The 24,428-nt window shown below is 45.0% G+C and overlaps 2 protein-coding genes across 18 annotated transcripts in view; one reads left to right on the top strand and one right to left on the bottom strand.

Annotated features, from left to right (window-relative positions):
• The window catches only part of LOC122882654 (hemicentin-2-like), a 39,056-nt gene extending 29,123 nt beyond the window's left edge, over positions 1-9,933 (bottom strand). For 2 of the 12 annotated variants that reach the window (XM_044210257.1, XM_044210268.1), the window contains exons 1-7: positions 9,689-9,928; positions 4,710-5,051; positions 4,166-4,507; positions 3,633-3,971; positions 3,425-3,526; positions 2,208-2,567; positions 1,600-1,926 (exon numbers count right to left, since the gene is read on the bottom strand). In XM_044210257.1, coding sequence (XP_044066192.1) covers positions 1,600-1,926; positions 2,208-2,567; positions 3,425-3,526; positions 3,633-3,971; positions 4,166-4,507; positions 4,710-5,051; positions 9,689-9,728 — 1,852 coding nt within the window. In that variant the 5' untranslated portion in view covers positions 9,729-9,928. Of the gene's footprint in view, positions 1-1,599; positions 1,927-2,207; positions 2,568-3,424; positions 3,527-3,632; positions 3,972-4,165; positions 4,508-4,709; positions 5,052-9,688 lie in introns of all 12 variants that reach the window. The other 10 variants (XM_044210256.1, XM_044210259.1, XM_044210263.1 and 7 more) reach the window with 9 other exon arrangements.
• Positions 1-24,428, top strand: part of si:ch211-180f4.1 (uncharacterized protein LOC100144405 homolog) — a 44,312-nt gene that overhangs the window by 6,339 nt on the left and 13,545 nt on the right. The window contains exons 1-2 of one of the 6 annotated variants that reach the window (XM_044210274.1): positions 17,307-17,367; positions 17,408-17,491. The exons of 1 other annotated variant lie outside the window; for it this stretch is intronic. Coding sequence is in view for 2 of the 5 variants with exons in the window: in XM_044210269.1 (XP_044066204.1) it covers positions 17,281-17,491 (211 nt within the window). In the remaining 3 variants the exon portion in view is untranslated. Of the gene's footprint in view, positions 1-16,639; positions 17,708-24,428 lie in introns of those variants that run through there. 4 more of the 6 variants (XM_044210270.1, XM_044210269.1, XM_044210272.1 and 1 more) reach the window with 4 other exon arrangements.

The following is a 24,428-nucleotide window of genomic DNA, read 5'->3' as shown; positions in this document are numbered from 1 at the left end:
AATTCACTGGATTCAAGCAAATTAGCCTCTTTATAGTAGCAACTAAAGCTGATCTCTTTATTATTATTCCAAATTAAGAGTTTGTGGGGATTTATAGCACTAATTTATTCAGAAAGAAAATTTAAACACCAAAAAATATTTCATTTGGAATCAAATGTTGAAAGTGATATTGTCATGGTTTGGGTTTAGTTTTGTAATTTCCTGTTTTATTTTGAAATATTTTCCATCCCTCGTGTCTTGTAGTTTTGCTTCCTGTCTTTGTTTGCTTTTCCCACCTGTTTTGATTGTCTGCCCTGTCCCGATTAGTTGCACCTGTGTCTAGTTATGTTTTCACCTGTGTCTTGTTATCCTTCCCTCACTTGTGTATTTAAGTCTGTGTGCTTCCTTTGTTCTTTGTCAGATTGTCAGTGTTACTACGTAAAGCTGTTACAGCCTGTGCTGTAACCATGGGGATTTCTCTCGTCTCTGTCAGTTTCTCTCTGTTTTATGGGCATGGCTCTCCCTCTCTCCACGGGCTCCTGACTCATCACCCAACACACCTGCGCCAAGCCGCACACCTGCAACTCATCCACTAATCAAGCGCTGCGGTATATCAACCCTGGTCTTCCTTCCACTCATCGCCAGATGGTTGTTGCAACCCATGCAGATCGCCTGCCCGCCTGCCCGCCTGCCTTCCTGCCTTCCTGCCTTCCTGCCTTCCTGCCTTCCTTCGTCTCCGTCCTCTGGTTCCCTTCCCTCAGCCCCATCAAGTCTCTGGTGAACTGTACAATAAACTCCTTACCTCTTAATCACCTCTCTGAGTTTAAGTGTGCATTTGAGTCCGCCTTTGTGAATCGTGACATAAGCATACCTGCATTTGTTTCCCGTGTGTTCTGTGGATTTATGTTCGGTTTCTGTTGGACCTTGCCTGGATTTTGGATTTTTTTTTTTGACTTGTCAAACCTGTTTGCCTGTGTTGGACAGCTTCCCCTATTTCGACCACTGCCTGCCTGTAACCTGTGTAAGCCTTTTTCTTCTCATTAAACTATTGAACTGCACCTCTTCTGCCCCTGTTTCTGCACTGGGGTCCAATCCCTTATTTCCCCTGCTACCCTGCTTGTCTAACAGACATCATATTTAAAGCTGATTATCAGAATGACAATCAGGAGAAACCAAACGTGACAAAGCTTCAGTCTTTGTTAAGCAATAAATCTCTCAGGATCCACGGCTCACTTTCAGTTTGACTTTTAGTTTTGTTTGGGTTTTTTTACAGATATTGATCCCTAAATATAAAAGCTGTCTCCTACAAATGAGCTTTAATATCCAACTAAATGTTTATGACAAATATGTTCAGAAGGAAACATCATTTCTGCCTGGATTCTGTTCACTGGCAGCGTTTGTTACAGTCCAGGAAGTTTTACACTCATGTTTCACTCATTCAATCAACAGCACAACTGACTTTTATTAAGTCACTGATTATTATTGATGGATTCAATCAAATCTTTATTAAATGTCAAATTATTGGACTTCACTAAAACTTATTAATATTAACTTTCCTTCATATCATTATTTGTTATTTAGTTTTTTGTTTTAAATATAAATCAAATAGACAGCACTGACCTTTGACCCGGAGCTCCACTTGTTTCTTCATCAGGATCCTTCCCTCCCTGCTGTAGACGGTGCAGGTGTAGGTGTTACTGTCTCTGCCTGTGGGGTATTTCAGGGTCAGACTGAGGTCTCCAGTTCTCAGCAGGTCTTCCTTCATCTCTGTTCGGCCTCTGTAATCTCTCTCCTGTTCTTCAGGCCGGTCAGAGCCGTTCTGATACACGTGGACCTTCCAGTTGTCTCTGTCCCTCCACTCCACTGTGACGTCCTCAGGCAGGTCAACTGTGGTTTTGCAGGGCAGCAGGACAGACTCCACCCCTGAATCCACCTCCAGCTTGTCGACTGAGAGGACAACAGACACAACATCAGCTGTACAGACGGCAGCAGGAAGTGAAATCCGTCCCCTTGTTCCATCTGACAGAGACAGTGTTGTCTTTGCTGTCTGTACAATCAGCAGCACAACTGACTGTTTATTAAATCACTGAGTATTAATGTCAAATTGTCTCAGTCAAATCTTTATTAACACGATTAGAGTCAAATTATTGGACTTCACTAAAACTTAAGACAAAGTGAATATTAATAATATTGTTTTTTATTATATGAATCAAATAGACAGAACTGACCTCTGACCTCTGACCTGTAGCTACAGAGCTGACCCTTGACCTGGAGCACCACTTGTTTCTTCATCAGGATGTTTCCCTCCCTGCTGTAGACGGTGCAGGTGTAGGTGTCTCCGTCTCTGTCTGTGGGGTATTTCAGGGTCAGACTGAGGTCTCCAGTTCTCAGCAGGTCTTCCTTCATCTCTGTTCGGCCTCTGTAATCTCTCTCCTGTTCTTCAGACCGGTCAGAGTCTTTCTGATAAACATGGACCTTCCAGTTGTCTCTGTCCCTCCACTCCACTGTGACGTCCTCAGGCAGGTCAACTGTGGTTTTGCAGGGCAGCAGGACAGACTCCACCCCTGAATCCACCTCCACCTTGTAGACTGAGAGGGCAACAAACCACAACATCAGCTGTACAGATCCTTCTGTTATAATCCCAGACCTCACTGTCCCATCCTTCTCTCACTACACTCAGTATTCAGACAGAAGAAACTCAAACAGGTTGTTTCAGACCTGGAACAGAAAGTGACCTTGAGCACCTGACGTCTGTCTCACCTGTGACAGAAACCAGTGAAAACTACTTTCTGACTCAAGAAATGTTTTATTGTTCATAACTTTTGGCGAAGTTACCAAAGAACGAGTCTGAAACAAATCAGGAATAAATGGTATGACTGCATCAGTAAGAAGTAGTTCCTGAATGAAAAACTGTTTAGTAGATAATGATCAGTTTGATCTGAGATCAAATATGATGTCTGATGATTATTAGTTCATAGATATCTGTCAACCTGCACATTCATTCTGAATTGTTCACACATTAGTTTCTGTTCTTGTTTCCTCTCAACTCAAACAAATCTTCATCCCTTCAAACTGACAAGAAGCTGCTGAGATTTTACTGAGACTCCACAAAACGTTCCTCAAAGACAAACCAGAGATAATGACAGAAACGGATCATTTACTTCTATACAGTCCTCCGTTGGGAGTCGTCAGGAGCTGTTATTAGTGAGCCATGTTTCACACACATCAGAAACAATGAAGAACTAATGTGTCTGCTCTGCTCTCAACAACTTTTGCTTCTGGAACAAAACCTGGAAGTTTCTCTTCAGCTCTCTGCATCAGTTGTTTTTAACCCCCCACTCTCTGGAAGTAGTGCATGTGAGAGTCCGTCTGCCTCAACAGTCAAGTAGCGACAAGGGTAAGGATGATAACCATTGGCATGATGGGTAATGTAGTAGTGACATACCTGACATGAAATAGAGCCGAAAATGTACCAAAAGACCCCCAGCAACAACAAGACCAACAGCCAGGAGAACCAGGAGAGCTGTGGCCCAGGATGGAAATCGTGCTGTGGGAAACAGAAACATAAAGAACGTGACCTCTGACCTCTGACCTGTATCTACAGCACTGACCTCTGACCTGTATCTACAGTAGGTGTTAGGGTTGGTGCTGACCTTTGACCTTCAGCTGTATGTTTCTCACTCTCCGTTGTCCTCCTAACGCTGTGGCGGTGCAGGTGTAGGTGCCGCTGTCAGAGATGCAGAGTTTTGTCAGTTTGAGGCTGAGGTCTCCGGTTTTCAGAGCGTCAGGCATCATGGATGTTCGGCCGCTGTAAAGCTGGTTTTGGTTTCTAAGTTCATCACCTTCCAGCTGACGCTGGTGGACGGTTGGAGGATTGAGATCGCCGCGGCTCCACACCACTGTGGGGTCCTTCATCTCAAAAGGCTGAAACTCACAGGGCAGGACAAACTCCTCCCCCTCATATGGCTCCACAGCTGAGGCATGCTGGGAAACTGTGAGGTCACACAGACAGATGGACATGTGGAGACACTTCATACAGATGAGACAGACTGAGTGTTTTTAACAGACTGATGTTGAGGTGTTGAATGACAACGTAACAAAGTGTCCTCTGCAGTGTGTGCAGCCTGTAAACTACAGCACTGACCTCTGACCTGTATCTACAGTAAGTGTTAGGGTTGGTGCTGACCTTTGACCTTCAGCTTTATGTTTCTCACTCTCCGTTGTCCTCCTAACGCTGTGGCGGTGCAGGTGTAGGTGCTGCTGTCAGAGAGGCGGAGTTTTGTCAGTTTGAGGCTGAGGTCTCCGGTTTCCAGAGCGTCAGGCATCATGGATGTTCGGCCGCTGTAAAGCTGGTTTTGGTTTCTAAGTTCATCACCTTCCTGCTGACGCTGGTGGACGGTTGGAGGATTGAGATCGCCGCGGCTCCACACCACTGTGGGGTCGTCCATCTCAAAAGTCTGAAACTCACAGGGCAGCAGGACAAACTCCTCCCCCTCATACGGCTCCACAGCTGAGGCATGCTGGGAAACTGTGAGGTCACACAGACAGATGGACATGTGGAGACACTTCATACAGATGAGACAGACTGAGTGTTTTTCACAGACTGATGTTGAGGTGTTGAATGACAACGTAACAAAGTGTCCTCTGCAGTGTGTGCAGCCTGTAAACTACAGCACTGACCTTTGACCTCTGACCTGTATCTACAGTAGGTGTTAGGGTTTGTTGCTGACCTTTGACCTTCAGCTTTATGTTTCCCACTCTCCGTTGTCCTCCTTGCGTTCTGACGGTGCAGGTGTAGGTGCCGCTGTCAGAGAGGCGGAGTTTTGTCAGTTTGAGGCTGAGGTCTCCGGTTTCCAGAGCGTCAGGCATCATGGATGTTCGGCCGCTGTAAAGCTGGTTTTGATATGTAAGTTCATCACCTTCCTGCTGACGCTGGTGGACAGTTGGCGGATCGAGATCGTAGCGGCTCCACACCACTGTGGGGTCTTCCATGTAGACGGTGACATACTCACAGGGCAGCAGGACAAACTCCTCCCCCTCATACAGCTCCACAGCTGAGGCATGCTGGGAAACTGTGAGGTCACACAGACAGACAGACAGGTTCAATCACAGCAGCCTTATTTCATGTCTTATTCCTCCTGGGCCCTCAGGTGACCCAGAAACCAACCTGAACCTGTTTGTGATTGGACGCTGCAGCTGCTCTGAAACCACATCAGCACAGTTTAATAGCAATAAGAGCTGACAAATAACAGAACTGACTCAGCGGTCATGGTACTCTCACTGTTTACAGTGACTCTGTTTTCTGATTCAACATGGTGTTGAAATGATTGTGTTAACTGTCTGAACTCCTCTTTCCTTCCACCGCTCCATCACGTCTTCAGTGGGAGCCACTAACACTCAGGGAAAACACAGGACTGATGGACATGTGGAGACACTTCATACAGATGAGACAGACTGAGTGTTTTTCACAGAATCAAAGCTTTGGTTTGGACCATCTGGGCCGCTTTGTTTCCATCTTAAAGAGATGATGTTGAGGTGTTGAATGACTGTAACAAAGTGAATGTCCTCTGCAGTGTGTGCAGCCTGTAAACTGTGAAGCCCAACATTTACATCCAGGTGTGATGCTGCTGGGATTATTATCACTATTGGTAATATAACCTATAAGAATGTGAGCAACCTTCAGAGATATAATCCTGAAGAACTGGGGACAGTCTGACCGGACAGTCTTCTGCTTCTCACTAAACCAACACTTCAAAAAAACATTCAGGACATCATTTCACAGCCAGCTTGAACTTTCCGGGGACATTAAACGTCATCACGCCGAACACGAAAACTCATCTACTAACTAGTCCGCCTTTACAGCCTCGTTGTGTCAAGTTTGTGTGATGTATTATACAGCCATGGTTTATACTCGCACTCTTGCAAAGTAGACTAGGTCACGCTAAATTCGTAGAAGAGGTAAGCGCACAAAATCACATTCCAAGTTGGAAGCTTGATGGCGGTGACGTTGAAGTCATGCGACCACGGTGTAGTACGTTTATAGCCTAATGTTAGCTTTTTACCTCTGCCGAACGCATTTATGCTTCAAAAATCATAAAGTGGTGTTAGTTTGTGAAGATTATCTTGCTGAACAAAACGTGTAAGTGTAATAAACCTTTTTTTTCCACAGAGAAGATTTTCTGCAATAATCCAAAAGCGAGGGAACCACGTCATGCTAACTTCCGGGTTGGCCTAAAAAATCCGTCATCCCTGCAGCCCTCTCTTTGTTTGCATGCATGTGTTTGTGGGATGTAGACTTGGACTGTTTACCCCGAGGACCTGTGTACGCTTCATTTCAAAACACAAGTTCTTATTTTGCCCCAGCTGGCGTTGTCCCGAAGGTGATAGAAAGTCTTGGGTCTTTATCCTCTTCTGTTAAGCCAACCCTCCATAATGCAGGTGGGTCTTTGGGCCAGGCTTTGAGTCTTGACCAACATGTAAATTGTTTGGTTCCCTCCTGTTTCTACCAGCTGTTAAGCTTTGCTAAAGTCAGGCCCTTTGTGTCCCTCACAGAGATGGAGATGATTGTTCATGTGTTTATTTCCTCCCATCCTGATTACTGCAATTCCCTTTTCACCTGCCTTAGCAAGACCCTCAACCGCTTATAAGTGGTCCAAAATACTGCTGCAGAGCTTCTGACCAAGTCCTCCTAAAGGTCTCATGTAACGCCAATTTTGATTTCTCTTCACTGGCTTCCCATCAAATTCAGAATCCAGCTCAAGATTCTTGTGATCAGGTTTAGAGCCTTGCATGGTCAGGCACCTGCCTACATTAAAGAGCTACTGCAGCCCGGTATCACTTGTAGGAATCTGAGATCCTCTGATCATGGTGTCACGAATCCTTCCTTATCACTCATTCATTCTGCCTGGTTTTCCCCTGTCACTAACTCTCTTGTCATTTCAGACCCAGCCACTCTCTCCTGCCCTCCAAAAACCCTTCTCCTGCTAGAAAAGGTTTCAGTCGTAGTCATCTGGACACTGTTTCAGAATCAAGACGTTTCGGCTCCCATCCGGAAGTCATTCTCAATTGTGAAAATGGTCTGAGAACTCAGAAATGTAAGGTAATCTGTGTTGCTTACGCCCCGCCCTCAGGGAGGAGTCTACCTGAGTATCTGCTGTTTACCCTGCCTAGTTTCACCTGAAACTGACTTTCTTTTGTTTCCATGATGGCCCAGTAATCAGTAATCAGGCCTATTGTTTTCTGGCTGCACCTCCCTCATCACTGTTAAGTACCTGATTAGCATATGATTGGCGTGACCACGGTGTTAATACACTGTGGTAAACAGTTGGCAGATTGAATCTCAAACCACCATTTCTGTTTAAAGAGGGATTTTCTTTTTTTACAAAAATGGCTTCTTTGACTCCTCTTTGATTCTGAAAACAGCGTCCAGATGACTACGACTGAAACCTTTTCTACGATGGAACACTCCTGGACGAATGAGAGACTACACCAGCCCCTTCTCCTGCTAGTTTCACCACCTGACCTGCCCCACCCACTTACTCACCTGCTCTCCATTCCCCTCTGACTACCTCAGTAGTATACTGTATATACTGACCCACTTCCACTAGTCCTCCGCCAGATTGTCTTTTGCATTGAGTTAAGCATTGCAGTGTTGTTTCTTGCCTGCCTGAAGCCCTGCCTGATTTCCCACACTTTGACTCTTTGCCTAACCCTTACCTGGTTAAGTTTGCCTTCTTTGTTTGCCTGCCAGGTTTTTAGGGCTGGGACGATATGCTTATCCCCCGATTCGATTCTATCACGATACTTGGGGTGCAGATTCGATATGTACTGCGATTCGATATCACGATATATTAAGATTTTTGTTTGCTTTTAAACACTGTGGGAAAAAGTTGAGTCAGTCTAGAGACTGTATATCATGAGTCATATTTCCAAAAACAATGCACATCACATGTCAGTCAGTCTCACTGAGTTTTATTTCAGCAGCATCATTGCTATACTGCATATAAAAGTGGTACATTAAATACTTTTTAAGGTAAACTGCTATATTTAGGTGTTCCTGCTCATCAAGCTAGAGCCATAAGAAAATAATAAATAAAATAAGATGTTAGGCCAAAATGAATAGAGCCCCTGAAAACTGCACACAGCACAAATGTGAACCTTTAAATTAAAATCCTTCATATATGAAACTGAACTTGAAAACTGTCCTTTGAAAACCCTGAACTTGACTGCATATAAAAGTGGTGAATAAAATATACAATAGAATTCATTTAAAAAAACTTTTGAAGTAGCAAAGTGCTACATTTAGCTGTTCCTGCTAATCAAGTTAGTGCTATAAGAATAATAAATCATATAGAAAGTATAAATATGTTATACCTCTCCTGGCACGCAATGTCTCCAGCCTAGGTGACTGTATTTTTTAACTCATTGAGAATTTTGAGTTTGAGTTTTGACCCTTTGAGGTTGCTATAGCTGGTCATTGTGGAGCGTTGAAGCAGCAGCGTAGCAGATACAGTGCTGCAGGGATGACGGATTTTTGTAGGCCAACCCGGAAGTTAGCATCGCCCTGATTTCCTCGACAAAAAGCCAATGGGATTTTACCTTTGGATTGTGGATCAATGCAGAAAATAATCTCTGTGGCAAACAAAAGTTTATGACACTTACACGTTTTGTTCACAGAGATAATCTCCACAAATGAACACCACTTTTATGATTTTTGAAGCGTAAATGCAATCGTACAAGTAAAAAGCTAACATTAGGCTATAAACGAGGAAGTGAAGTCATGTCTCCACTTAGCTCTGTCCGATTAAGGGTCCAAGCCTCCGGTGCAAGTCGCACCTGCAGTCGCACCTGCAGTCCCACGGGTGCGATGCAAGTCGCAGGTGGAGATCAGCACAGAGATGGAAAACATAATTGTATAATTTTTGTATATTTTAATATTTTGCAACAAAAGCGCCACCTATTTGCCGATTGCCGCAAAATTTTGCACAGGGCTTCAGCGTGGCAAGGAAAACTACTGGCCCAACTTTTGTGTTAATTGGACAGAGCTACATGGAGATATGACATCACTTCCTGTTTTGTGTCTGTACCTCGCCTGTGAATTTCACTTGCATAACTCTGACGCTGCAGGCTGCAGGACGACTTTTACCAACGGAAACAAACAAATAAAAATCTGAGCGATTTCAATGGGGCTCCCAGCACCGCTGGTACTGGGCACTCCCCACTCGAGACTTGGACCCCTAATCAGCCGTACGTCCTACAGAGCTGTTTTTCAGCACATCCACTGATGTGTGACAGAAGTTTGCTTCACTGCAACCTATGGTCAGTTCATAAGTCCGTCACTCTCACTTTCAAAATATGAAAAAATCAATTAACATAACACACATTACATCACATAAAATTCCATGTCATGGGCATATTATTTATTATTCACCAGAAATACTTTGAATGAGTAACTGGTTGCTATCATCGTGGCATGAGGTCTGTCTCTGAAGGATTACATTGCAACTCTGTTTCACGGCAGCCGACTGCAGCGCTCTCGCTCAATACTGGACACATTTCAAAAATTGTTGTCCCCATTAGTCACTTTGACACAAAAACAGGTTGGAAAATACCAAAATGTACCTTTAAGATGAAAGAAATACAGATTAAAGACATGACGTTGGACTGAGGTGAGGTGAGGATCAGATCAGAGGGAGGAAGGTAGTCTTACCGTGCACGAGGATCACAAACACCACAAACATCTTCATCATCCTGTAAAAACTACAACTACCACAAAATCCTGTTTAATCTGCTTCTCACTAAACTAACACTTCAAAAACACATTCAGGACATCAGTTCACAGCCAGCTGCCACCTTCCTCCCCCTGACAATCTACTGACTCTGTGAGAAAGTTTAACTTTCGATTTAACAGTTGCAGAATTTGAACAACTGGCATGGGGGTGCAGTTAAAGGAAACAGGAAGTGGTGTGTTGGTATGTATAAAGACTGAAGGCCTTCTGCCATCTGAAGAGTAACAGTGGCACTGTTTCAATACTGTGCAGCAGCACAAACGCAGACAAGTTAAACCAAAACTGTCTGCATGAAATAATAGGGAAGAGAAACAATTGGCCTCATGCAACAATATTTTCGTATTCTTCTCATAAAACAATTTTTTTGTGTGTCAGGTTTGTTGGTTTGAGTGTTTTAAGTCCGATTCACTAAACTCTCTTAAGTGAACAGACTTATAAATGGCTTGTGATAAAACAAAGAAAAATGGTTTGACGTGAAATTAGAGGACAAACAACATGTCGCTGCATCAAATCTGTCCATGACTAAAATAGGAGGCGGTCAAGAGGAGGTGCCGTCACAGAGATGGGCGGTAGAATAAACTCCATAACAGGTGAGGCGATTTAACAGGAGGTTCACCTGGACAGAAACCCTGAAACACTGAATTTTAGAAGTTATACCAATCACTCATGACAATAAAATCTAAAACACAAAACCTGTTGTTGAACTTCTCAGTAAATGATTCACATGACTCTAAATAAATAATAATAATAAAACTTATAGAGCACTTATCAAAACAAAGTACAAAGTGCTTCACAACAAGAGAAATAAAACACCACAGTGAATGACGAAATATAAAGAAATAAAATAAATAAAATACACAAAAGCAGTAAAATAAACAGTTCAGGTAAAATCAGGATCTGCCTTCAGATAAAAATGTGTTTTGAGACGAGACTTAAATGAAGACTCTGACTCAGACAGCCTGATGTCTTCGGGCAGGTTGTTCCAGAGCCTCGGGCCCTGATGGCAAAGCTCTGTCCCCTTAGTTTCCATCCTGGACTCAGGAACAGACAGGAGACCCCTGCCCGAAGATCTCAAACTACGTGAAGGTTCATAAGGGATTACAAGGTCTAAAATATAATCTGGAGCCATGAAGAGCCTTAAAAGTAATCAACAAGATCTTAAAGTCAATCCTGAAACCAACAGGGAGCCGATGTAAAGAGGCTGAACCAGGTGTGATGTGGTCGCACCTCTCAGTCCTGGTTTACAGCCGAGCAGCTGAGTTTTGTACAGTCTGCAGTCTGTCAAGGTTTTTTGATTAAGACGAGTGAACAGGCTGTTACAATAATCGAGGCGTGAGGAGATAAAAGCATGTACAACAGTTTCTGCATCACTAAGATTTAAAATAGATCGGATTTTTGTCTCTGAGGTGATAGAAACATGATTGGACAAGCTTAGTGATATGTTGTTGAAAACATAAACTGCTATCAAACAGACCAAGATTTCCTGCAACAGGCTCGATATGTTGTGACAGGTCACCAGTAGATGACAGTATTTGTTTAGTGATGTGTTGGGGCCCAATAACAAGGATTTTAGTTTTATTTGAGTTGAGCTGAAGAAAATTTATAGACATCCAGTGTTTTATGTCAGACAGGCAGTCCTGCAGAGAACTCAGCGTACTGAGGTCAGTGGGCTCGACAGGGAGGTACAACTGTGTGTCGTCTGCATAACAATGAAAAGAAATACCATGTCTGCGGATGACATCACCCAAAGGAAGCATGTACAAGGAGAGACTCTGAACAGACTGTGAACATGTTAATGTTAAATCAAGTGTTATTTTAGGTGATTCCAGTAACTGTTACCGTCTGTGTTTGTGTGAGAGTGTGTGCTCTGTTCATGCGAGGACCTTTGAGCGTCCTCTAGGTGTCTCTTTCTAATGGCAGCAAACCCTTTTGTATTTGTTTTGTGTGTTAGAGCGGTGAGATCCTGTTAGGCCGAGCTCAGTGTTTGGTTTAGGGACCGGGAAGGGAACGACCTTTTCACTTTTATGTTGTGCTCCTTCGCTCCCAGACAGTAACGTATTTAAACTCCAAATTCATTCAGATTAAGTCTTTATGATTCTGAAGTTAAACAGTGTATAAGGCTGACTATCTGTTCTTGACTTGTACGACACGTCTGGACCAAAAAGAGAAAATTCGAAGTACGAGAAAACAATGTGAATGTGACAAAATCTCTTAAATCACTCGTGAGCGCAACTAAAGGTAGAATCTGTTCGTACGAGTTCTCACATGATGGCCAAAATGTTTTTTTGGGTGAACTGACCGTTTAACTCATGTTAGCATTCACAGTTGAACCAACTCTGATCAGCTGTTGTGAAGTGAAAACTGTCAGTTTGACAGCTCAGAGTTCAGGTTCAGAGCTTGTTTATGGCTCTGGAACAAAACCCAGAATGCCACACTTCTGAGGACCGAGGAGGAGGTTCACAACTGTGTGTGTGTGTGTGTGTGTGTGTGTGTGTGTGGAGGCAGCTCATTAATGAAGACCAGAGGACCAGACTCAGCAGGACGTCCAACACCACAAATGATGATGATGATGAGGAGGAGGAGGATGAAAGGATGGAGGAGAGAAAAAAAGACTGATTTGATTCTCTGAAGCTGAAACAAGCTGCCTCCATTTTTAAATCTTTAGAAATTATAATTTTTAAATAACGTTTCAAAGATTGTTGGTCAACATTTCCCACGAGTCTGAAGGTGCGTTCAGAGTGCGACTGCATATAAAGTGGGAACAAACAGAAGCAAAGTCTCCCAATGTGAACCTTCAGCAGAGAACTGGTGCTTATCCTGAGGCTTCATCAGCACGCAGAGACTGAAACACGAAGCCAGCGTTTTCAGGTTCATCCGCTCTGCAGACGTTTCCAAAAGCTCCATCTGTGGGTGTAGTAAACACCGACTGAAGGGTTCTTAACATCACCTGCCCTGGTCATTGATTTTAATCCTGTCTGGAGCTCGCATGTAGGTCATTTTTCACCCTCACCCCAGTAGTAATTACAGATGCAATGAGCTCTTTCTTTAGCCTGTATCTGTTTCACATGTGGTCAAACTGTCCCATCAGAGCAGCCGAACCAGCAGTCAGCAGCTCCTGTCTGCAGTGGACCCGTGGACGGACAGACAGCTGTCTCTGGATCACTGTGAGACTGAAGGAAACTTAGAAACAGCAGGATTCTCAGGCAGGTTCTGCAGCCGCTTTCTTCTCTGGTGTCTCAGTGGATTTCTGGAGGTTTATTCTGGACGGACATCAGAGATAATGATCTCCTGGAAGTGTGAGTCACACTGAATGATTCGATGTGTGTTTCATGTCTGTGAGTTCAGATCTGACGGAGTTAGGACTCTGAGAAGGAGGAGGGAGGTTTCTGACTCAAATCCACCTCCTGCAGTATCTTGGCCTCCCCTTCAGCTCTCCGGCGCCCGCCCCCCCGAGGAGGCTTCAGTCTTTCTCTTTAGTCTCTGTCCTGCTGGACATCTGTTGCAGACCAGATCCTGTCGTTTCACCAGGGTTAAAACCTTCCTTTTAAAATGATATTTAAATGATTTTCTGTCATTTCTTTGCCTTTGGTGCGCAGTCTTTCTTGACTGGGGTGGCCCAAGTGGGGCACTGACTTCTGCCGGGGTGGCATGAAGTACGTGCGCGCCCTGATCAATCAGTGATCTGTCAGTCAGACAATCTGCTGCTGTCAAAAGATTAGATTTTCTCCTTCACAAAGCCTACTGGGTGCTCCCCACCGAGCACAGACGCCCAAAAAGTTTTCTTTCTTCCGCCTACTGCACATGCTCAGTGGAGTTTCTCCCTCTCAGTCTTTTGACCTTATGTGTTTCAGCAACCAGGAAGTGCTCTGACGCCATTATTTTGTCTTTTAACTTACTGTCTGCACCGAAAGTGGGAATGTGTTGTGTAGATTGATCTGCTGCTTGTGATCAGCTTTACCTGCATTTGATCAAATATGTGATCAGTTTTATAATTTAATGAACAGCTGAAGGACTGACAGAGCTGGAAGAACACAAGACTTTCTTCTACAACAATGGCTATTCAAGTTGGCGCTGCTGATGCCGGCTGACGTCCTGCCGTCTCTGGTCAAACTGTGTTCATATTTTGTTTTCTTTGCACTGTTCATTGAGTTTTTTGTACCAACAACCCAGGCTAGCACTATCTATGTCTGCCAGACACTTATGAACATCGGACTACAAGTTACTCACCGTATATTGGATCCGACTTGGCTGAGAGAGATCCTGACAAACACCAAGGGCCAAAACAAAGGAAGCGGTGAACCTACAAAGCCAAAGAGACATCGGGGAAGATGCTCTGGCGTTCAGAACAGACTGAGGACCCGGGCACACCGTACACCTCTACACAGTGTCCTGCTGACCAATGTCCAGTCCCTGGAAAATAAGCTGGAGGACATTAGGGCCATCAGAGGGACATCAGACTGTAACCTTCTCTGTCTGACTGAGACAAGTAAGTAAATCAAAGGGAGGTGGTGTTTCCTTCATGGACAACAGCAGCTGGTGTACGGACTAGCAACTCTTGCTCGCCCAACCTGGAATACCTGATGGTCAAATGTCACCCCTTCTATCCCCCAAGGGACGAAGGTTGTTCATCTCGGTCATCATCACAGCTGCTTACATTCTACCGCAATCGGACAACAACTCTGCACAGCCGATCTGCAGGAGGTGGGGCTGGGCTCTTTCTGAAATCCACAATCATCTCCACCGTCTTCCCCAATCAGACACCACGGGTGGATAAGAGCATCCGCGACGCACTCAAGAGGCGTACCGCTTCAACTCAGGGCTGGCTTCCAGGAACATGGAGGAGCACAAGAGAGCGTCCTACGACCTGCGAAGAGCGGTGAAGGAGGCTAACAGGCATGTGGCAGGGATTAAGGACAATAATGGACCGCAAAGGGGAAACCCCCCTCACGGTGAGAGCCGACACCTCTCTGGCAGACGAACTTAATCACTTCTATGCACGCTTCGAGGCTAACGACGCTTACGACGCTTACGCTAGCCTACAGGCCCACGGGCAGAAGTGAGCATCCCAGGCAGAGAGGAGAGTGCGATCGCAGTCTCGGATCATGACGTGAGGAGAGCTTTCAAGAGGGTAAACACCCGGGAGGCAGCAGGACCAGGCAACTACTCCATACCCGTTCAGTATGGTGTGGTTCTTTTGGTACCATCCACAACCTTTGCCAATGGAAACGCGGCCTAAGACATTTACACCAGGCGGTGCAGGACCAAGGCTGGTAGAATCAAAGGATTCGAGCCGTCCGAATAATGGCCTCTTTGAACTGTTGCTGTCAGGGAAGCGCTACCGCAGTCGTAGGGCCACAACGCAGAGGCTCAAGAGGAGTTACTTCCCTCAGGCCATCCAAATCCTGAACTAAGACATCGCCACAGCTCCTCGTGGACTACACCTCTGACGTTCAAATACCTCCACCCTTCCCCTGCATCCCTCTAAGATTTGCACTATATTTGTACTTTTACACAATCTTTTGTTGTATTTATTGCTTTTTGACTTTTTGTTATTTATGTTGAGCACAGTACCGGAGGGAGTTACAAAGCATTTCACTGCACAGTGTAGAGACATGTTGAGTATGTGACGAATAAACTTGAAACCTGCAAACATCCACTGACAGCTCTGGGATCAGCTTACTGTTATAATCGTCATGGTGACTGGTCACAGCGTGTTTGTGTTTCAGCACAAGTTGTCTGAGTGGACGTTCAAAACGTGTTAATACTTTATCACCCCAGTGAGGTCACCCTCATCTTCATCACTCGTACAGTAACGCTGACTCAGACTGAAGATTTACTGGATCACTGTGACATCACCAGTGATGTCAGCGGCTGTCTCATATTACACACAGTTTCTCGCTCTCTCTCTCTCTCGCTCTTTATCTGCAGTTTCTGATGTTTTTGTTTCTTCTTCTCTTGTTGTAATGGAGTCGTCCTGTCTGTCACCTGACACACACATCCATCTGATATGTCGCAGCAGTTAAACTGACACATAAGATCGATTTGATTGATCAGTTTCATTTCTGAGTGTCTTTGTGAACTCAAAGTAAAGCAGAACAATTCATCACATTACATCATTTCTGGTTTTCTCAGATTCTTTATCTCCTCTTTCTGGAAATTTGGCCAAAATTTTAAAAACCTGCTGCTTAAATGAAAAGAAAATCCTTTTCAACATGTTTAGTAATGTTTATATCAGGTTACCAGGTTGTAAAACATCTCTCCGCCTGGTGTTTATTCTCCTCCAGCAGAAATTCTGTTTATATCACATTAAAGTCGCACTGGGACTGGACTTCTGTCTGGGGTGATTTCAACGTTGCATTACCTGCTGTGTTTACAATTACAGCCACAGTGAGCTCCTGTTTCTGAGACCTGGCTGCTCATTTAAAGCCCGTCCTTCTGTTTTAAAGTGGATCTCTGAGTTTTCTCCTTCTGCTGCATTTTATCATGAAAATGGAGGGAGTCAAACATGTTGCTAATCTGATAGACGCTAACATGCAGTCAGAACTGTCATCAGAGCAGCCGAACCAGCAGTCAGCAGCTCCTGTCTGCAGTGGACCCGTGGACGGACAGACAGCTGTCTCTGGATCACTGTGAGACTGAAGGAAACTTAGAAACAGCAGGATTCTCAGGCAGGTTCTGCAGCCGCTTTCTTCTCTAGGTGTCTAAGTGGATTTCCTGACGGAGTTACGACTCTAACGATAAGGAGGGAGGTTTCTGACTCAAATCCACTTAACTCCCCTTCAGCCCCCCCCCCCCTCCAAGTTGGACTAACTTATGATTTGACATCCACAATTTTAATTTAGACTTATGCTAATTAAAGTAACTCAAATCTGTAGATTTTAGCACTTCGAAACTTTCTGATTGGGCTTGATTTCTAAACGTTGTCACACTAGTAAAAGTGTCACGTCTGATTTCTCTTTAGCGAGTCAGCTGATAGATCTGACACCGGACAGGGCTACAGGCAGGATTTTAGAAGTCCAAATTCACAACACCATCCACATGGGGAATGTTTGACAAGGTACCAACCAAACTCTGTACAATTTTCTGAGCATTTAAAAAAAACACACATTTCAAATAATTTGTATTCAGTCAAGTCCCATTAATTGTAATTTATTTTTAAAAACACCTGTTTAGTCTAAAAAAATAAAAATAAAACTAAATATTATGACACTTATGACTCATATTGTCATGACTTCATCTTTTTCTTTTTTCTTAAAGTTTGAAAGCCTCGTCCTTCTTCCGAGGCTGCAAGCTGGTGCTGTTGCAGTTGTTGCTGTGAACATGCAGGACTGAGAGGCATTAGGAGAATCTGGAGCATTACGTCATGTTAGCAGACCCCCACCACCACCCACCCCCCACCTTTGTGCAGCATCCGAGCTCTGATTGGTCCTTCACCCAGTGGCCTATAAAGCCCATTGGCTGATCCCGAGTCAGCTGCTGCGGACCTGACGGAGGACAGGAGAGGGAGGGAGGGATGCTTCAGATAAAAGCGGCAGCAGCAGGACTCATCTGGATCAACAAATCCCGAATAAACCAGAGAACCTCCCGCTTCTGCCGGACCCTGTGTGTTTCTGCCGGACCCTGTGTGTTTCTGCCGGACTCTGTGTGTTTCTGCCGGACTCTGGCCGGCCTGTGGTCCCGCTGCGGCTCGGAGCAGGAGGAGCAGGAGGAGCAGGAGGAGCAAGGTGAGAACATGGGCGTCTGTCCTCCAGCGCACGCAGGACCGCGCGGTGCTCTACGGGAAGATTATTATTTTAAATCCACTTTGAGGTCTCTGTGAGCTGCTTCGGAACCTGGTTCGGATGTTGTAACATCAGCGCAGGAGCTCCATGCACACACCGCCCCGACCGGGATCCGCCAGCGGGTTTTAAATCCGATAAAATTCAAGTTCTGATCCCACGGTAAGGTGTGACGTCAGAGCCCACGCTGCTGTGCACTGTGACGTCAGATGTCATATATGTTTATTATGGGACAAAACGGCCCAAAGTTTCAAACGGAGAAGTGAAGAGAAACAGTTTCACTGACCTCAGTCTAAATATAGTGAAAGGCTGTTAGTGGCCAACACACCAGAGCACAATATGTTTAATATTATGTTTTAATATTAATGTTTATATTAATTGATATTTAACATATTTAATATTATGTTTTAATATGTTTCTGTGCGGTTTCCTCCAAACAGAAAATAGTGAAACTTGACTGACTGAATACTTGAATCAGCACATAATAACTATTACTGCTACTAATAATAAATATAAAGAAACATTCAGCAGCAACAGCATTAAAGGGATAGTTCGACATCTCGGGAAGTGTGTTTATTGTGTGTTCAGTACACAGAACGTAGTTAGCTTAGCTTAGCATAAAGACTGGAAGCAGGGGGAAACAGCTAGCCTGGCTCTGTCCACGGCTCTGTAACTCTCACTGGTCAACGCGTTTTATCTGCTTTGTTTGATCTGATCACAGATTTTAACAAAATGAACTATTTCATGACGAACAGTGAATCCATCTGTGTACGTCTGTGTAGCACTTTTTCCATTAAATGTTGTTTTAAATATTCAGATTGAAGTTCAAAGTGTGTCGACGCAACGTATTTTAAAATCAGCTCTTCGTATTCTGATATTTTACAGACTAAATGTCCAGAGAGGACAGGTAAGTCCGATTTAGCCACGACTGAAACGTCGACAGAGCTGGTTTGGTTTGTTTCACCTGCAGTTTGAGTTTTAGGCTAGCTGTTTCTGTTTTGGACTAGTTGTTTCTGTTTTGGACTAGTTGTTTCTGTTTTGGACTAGCTGTTTCAGTTTTGGACTAGTTGTTTCTGTTTTGGACTAGTTGTTTCTGTTTTGGACTAGCTGTTTCAGTTTTGGACTAGTTGTTTCTGTTTTGGACTAGCTGTTTCAGTTTTGGACTAGTTGTTTCTGTTTTGGACTAGCTGTTTCTGTTTTGGACTAGTTGTTTCTGTTTTGGACTAGCTGTTTCTGTTTTGGACTAGCTGTTTCAGTTTTGGACTAGTTGTTTCTGTTTTGGACTAGTTGTTTCTGTTTTGGACTAGCTGTTTCTGTTTTGGACTAGTTGTTTCTGTTTTGGGCTAGCTGTTTCTGTTTTGGGCTAGCTGTTTCAGTTTTGGACTAGTTGTTTCTGTTTTGGGCTAGCTGTTTCAGTTTTGGACTAGCTGTTGCTGTTTTGGACTAGCTGTTTCTGTTTTGGACTAGTTGTTTCTGTTTTGGGCTAGCTGTTTCTGTTTTGGGCTAGCTGTTTCTATTTTGGGCTAGCTGTTTGAGTTTCGGACTAGCAGCACCCACTTACTGGCTTTTTCCAGAGCTTTTGACCAAGTCACACGGTCTTCATCAGTGGATAAAGTTTGATTAGTTGTCATGTCGTCCATGTTGGCTTAAAAACTGAGCTTGGAAACAGCTGTTGACAAAACTCAGAGTCCGCTTGCTTGTTCTGGAGCTGTTGACCAAATCTCATGGTCTTCATGTTTGTGTCTATGAAAGAGTGAAAACAAAGTAAAAAGACTTTAGAATACTGACTTAACTTCTCCTCCTCCTCCTCTCTCCTCTCCTCTCCTCTCTCTCCTCTCCTCTCCTCTCCTCCTCTCCTCTCCTCTCCTCTCTCCTCCTCCCCTCTTTTCCTCCTCTCCTCTCCTCTCTTCTCCTCTCTCCTCTCCTCTCCTCTCCTCTCCTCTCCTCCTCCTCCTCCTCCTCTCCTCCTCCTCCCCTCCTCCTCCTCCTCTCCTCCTCCTCTCCTCTCTCTCCTCTCTCTCTCTCTCTCTCCTCCTCTCTCTCCTCTCCTCCTCTCCTCCTCCTCCTCCTCTCTCCTCCTCCTCTCTCCTCTCCTCTCCTCTCCTCTCTCCTCTCCTCTCCTCTCCTCTCCTCCTCCTCCTCTCTCCTCCTCCTCTCCTCCTCCCTCCTCCTCCTCCTCCTCTCCTCCTCTCCTCTCTCTCCTCTCCTCCTCCTCTCCTCTCCTCTCCTCCTCCTCCTCCTCCTCTCTCTCTCCTCTCCTCTCCTCTCCTCCTCCTCTCTCTCTCCTCTCTCTCCTCTCTCTCCTCTCTCTCTCTCTCTCTCCTCTCCCTCTCCTCCTCCTCCTCTCCTCTCCTCTCCTCTCTCCTCCTCCTCTCCTCTCCTCCTCTCTCCTCTCCTCCTCCTCTCCTCTCCTCCTCCTCTCCTCCTCCTCTCCTCCTCCTCCTCCTCTCTCTCTCTCCTCTCTCTCTCTCTCTCTCTCCTCCTCTCTCCTCTCCTCCTCCTCCCTCTCCCTCTCTCCTCCTCCTCCTCTCCTCCTCCTCCTCCTCCTCCTCCTCCTCTCCTCTCCTCCTCTCCTCCTCCTCCTCCTCCTCCTCCTCCTCCTCTCCTCTCCTCTCCTCCTCCTCTCCTCTCCTCCTCTCCTCTCTCTCTCTCTCCTCCTCTCTCTCTCTCCTTCTCCTCTCCTCCTCCTCCTCTCCTCTGCAGGAGACGAAGACAGGAAGTAGTCAGAGTTGTTGAAAGTAGGTCAGAGAGTTTCACATTCAGAAGGTTTCCACGGTAACAACCGCTCTGCTTTATGTAATCACTTTGTTAACCTCTGCAGCGCTCAGTGAACCGTCACATTAACGAGCAGTAACGAGCTAAATCAATACCCCCATTATTGATTCCACCTGTTTATGCATCATAACTGGATTTGTGTTGTGTGTGACAGGTGTTTGCGTCTGTTGTTGTAACTATGTTATGTTTTTAAAGGAGATATATATATATATAATTATTTATTTATATAAGACTTCTGCTACAACACATTTCTTTGATCTGAGACTAAAAACCTTCGAGTCGGATCAGAATCGGTGCTCGTGTCCGTCGAGTCTTCACCTCATCTTGAGCCGTCCCAGACGCTTCCACTGCTTTCAGACAGGCTGGATTTTCTCGCAGCTCCTCGAAAACGAGTCCGAGACAAGAAAAGAGCAGCATCCAATGAGAACGCACGGACAGTGTCCAATCAGAGCGCGTAAGGTGAGAGCGAGCAGGAGGTGCAGCAGCTCTGAGGTCAGCAGGTGGAGGTGAGGTGGTGTTCATACATCTGATCTCAGATCAGATTGTTTTTGAAGGGGTGTCAGGCACAGAAAAGAGAGTTCGGTTCGGTCCGCGTTCAGACTGAACCACAGCAGCGGAGGTGAAGTGGTCATGTGACTTTGACTCAGACGACGCAGTTCAGTCCTCCAGTCATGTGATGCCCACACAGAAACAGAGCGATGTAGTTTACTCCATTCAATGCAGTGAGGAAAACTGCAAAGAACGGTACACAGGTGAGACCAAACAGCCACTTCACAAAAGACTTTATCAGCACAGACGACACGCTAACTCAAGATTGCAGAGCGCCGTGCGTTTGCATCTAAAAGCTACAAACCGCACATTTGAAGACAGCGAGGTGAAGAGTCTAAGTAGAGAGAAGAGTTGGTTTGAAAGAGGAGTCAAGGAAGCCATTTTTGTGAAAAAGAAAACCCTCTTTGAACAGAAATGGTGGTCTGAGATTCAATCTGCCCAAAGTTTACCACAGTGTATTAACACCGTGGTCAAGCCAATCACATGCTAATCAGGTACTTAACAGTGATGAGGGAGGTGCAGCCAGAAAACAATAGGCCTGATTACTGATTACTGGGCCGTCATGGAAACTATTAGGTCAGTTTCAGGTGAAACTAGCTAATCAACAGATACTCAGGTAGACTCCTCCCTGAGGGCGGGGCTTATGTAACACAGAGTAGCTTAAATTTCTGAGTTCCCGTCCCATTTTTTTCACAATTTAGAATGACTTCCGGATGGGAGCCGAAACGTCTTGATTCTGAAAACAGCGTCCAGCCGACTGCGACTGAAACCTTTTCTACGATGGACCACTGCTGGACGAATGAGGGACGACATCGTCTTTCTGACTGAAGTTTGTCTCATTATGGAGACAAACTGCTGCTGAACCTGGTTCCTGCGGCCATGTTGTCCCCCCCCCCCCCCCTCAGTGAGTGTGTCTGTCTGACCGCTCAGAGGTAGATAACCAGTGTCTGCTGCTCTCCTCCAATCACAGCCTCTGCAGCGGGACACTTAACGAGACGCTCGCAGCTCGTTAAATAATTCATCTCGCCTCATCAATATTCCATCTGCTCAGCAGCAGCGGGGGGAGGAGATGTGTTCAGATGTTGGAGCTCCTTCAGTCTGTCCTCAACAAGAAGGAGGAGGGTCACATGATCTGTCAGACCGCGCCGCGTTCGGGTTCACCTGGGAAAGTAGACACTCCTGCTGGGACGAACATCAGCACGTAATAAAACCCTGTCGGCGTTTGTGAAAAGGCGAAACGTGTTTCTGAGGTAAATCAATGAGGAACACTGTCCCTCCCTGATCTAACAGCCGATTGGTTTAGATGTTGGATCAATAGCACAACGTTTTATTGTTGGAGGGACTTTGATTTTATTAGTCAGATTTTGTTCTATGAAGGTTTATTATGTTAACAAATTGAGAGCAATAGTAATAATAGTTCCTATAGACTGCATATAATCTACAATGTGAATATTACTTATTTAATTCTTTAGGTATCAGGAAGCGACACAAAACTCTCGCTTGTGGGAAGATTCTTAAAGAAACATCTGTACAGATGTGACCAATAATGAAATCTATTGTCCTGATTTTCGTGTATTTGGAGCATCGATTCATGTTTTGAATGTGAGATCAGCTGATTTACACGCAAGTAAAATCTAAATAATATGAGTAATACTGAGGTTAAACCATAAACGCTGCCGCGATGGTCACAGGGAGCTGATGTAGCGTTGAAACAGCAGTCACTTCCTGTGTTGAGCACAGTGACTTTAGCTGCTGACCTGAAAGTTTCCCATGATGCTTTGGGTGAAGCTCTGTCTCTGAGATCACGTGCACGCCGGTGGACACGTGCACGCTCCTGCGGGGAGGAACAGCAGGTAGAAGATTATTTCTGTGTGAGCTGCCAGCTGTTTGCTGCTGCTTCACTCTGATTTTATTTTGAATATTAAGAAAGGACTGGCTTAACTGTGGTTTATGTGTAGGCTGTTTATGACAACATGTCCAGATGTTAATAAAACATAAAACTGTGATAGGAGATGTAATTACAGTAGATATTACTCATTATACAAAGAGTACATTTTTACTAAAATAAGAATATTGGCCCATCTTTTCTTTTTCTGTTAATTAATAAAGATTTTACTTCGAATGATGAACGTTTGAATCCAACATACTATTTTCAGGACAAACACTGTGAAGCGCTTGTTGTTTATGTTCAGATCACTGAGGTCAAATGATCATATCACCAGCAGCTGATTGGTGTTTTCTGTTCGTCATGACGACAGCTTCTTCACAGCAACTTTATGAGTTTTGGACTCAAACACGTGTGAGAGCTGGCTGGGCCAATCACAGAGCAGCTAAGAGGACACTCCATCGCCCCTCCCCCTATGTCACTTCCTGGTGGGTTGCCATGGCACCAGGGGCAAGGTGTCCCCGTTTCCTGCCCCGCTGAGCGTGTGCGTGTTAGTGGAAGTCCCCAACAACAACAACAACACAGCTGTCTGGTCACATTAAGGAGTGTGTGTGTGTGTGTGTGTGTGTGTGTGTGTGTGTGTGTGTGTGTGTGTGTGTGTGTGTGTGTGTGTGATGTAAACGAGGGATTTGTTGTCAGCTGCAGAGAGAGCGAGGTAGAGAGACTTTGATTTGTCCCCAAGCTGCCTCCTCACACACTGTGTTGCTGGTGTGTGTTGCTGATGTGTGTTGCTGATGTGTGTTGCTGGTGTGTGTTGCTGATGTGTGTTGATGATGTGTGTTGCTGGTGTGTGTTGCTGATGTGTGTTGATGATGTGTGTTGCTGGTGTGTGTTGCTGATGTGTGTTGCTGGTGTGTGTTGCTGGTGTGTGTTGATGATGTGTGTTGCTGATGTGTGTTGCTGGTGTGTGTTGCTGATGTGTGTTGCTGGTGTGTGTTGCTGATGTGTGTTGCTGGTGTGTGTTGCTGGTGTGTGTTGCTGGTGTGTGTTGCTGATGTGTGTTGCTGATGTGTGTTGCTGATGTGTGTTGCTGGTGTGTTTTGCTGGTGTGTGTTGCTGATGTGTGTTGCTGGTGTGTGTTGCTGGTGTGTTTTGCTGGTGTGTGTTGCTGATGTGTGTTGCTGGTGTGTGTTGCTGATGTGTGTTGCTGATGTGTGTTGATGATGTGTGTTGCTGGTGTGTGTTGCTGATGTGTGTTGCTGATGTGTGTTGATGATGTGTGTTGCTGGTGTGTGTTGCTGATGTGTGTTGCTGATGTGTGTTGATGATGTGTGTTGCTGATGTGTGTTGCTGATGTGTGTTGCTGATGTGTGTTGCTGATGTGTGTTGCTGATGTGTGTTGCTGGTGTGTGTTGCTGATGTGTGTTGCTGGTTGCTGCTGATGAGCTGTGTGTAGTATTTCCAGTGTGCAACTGTTACCGTCACACTCCTGCTGTTTAAAGCAGCGAGTAAAAAAAGAAGTAAATCCAGCAATTCCAGTCTGTGCAATAGTGTTCCCATATTCTCACTGTCACGTAAGCTTTCTTTTTGAATGATGTTGGAAAATACACTAAATGCTAAGCTAGGCTAACACTTCCAAAAAGATCAACTTTTGTCAGACAGTCCACAGATTAT

This window comes from Siniperca chuatsi, linkage group LG10 (assembly GCF_020085105.1).
Source record: "Siniperca chuatsi isolate FFG_IHB_CAS linkage group LG10, ASM2008510v1, whole genome shotgun sequence".
Classification (NCBI taxonomy): Eukaryota; Metazoa; Chordata; class Actinopteri; order Centrarchiformes; family Sinipercidae; genus Siniperca; species Siniperca chuatsi.
Note: the sequence above shows the minus strand (reverse complement) of the source record. Positions and strands in the feature narration are given on the sequence as shown.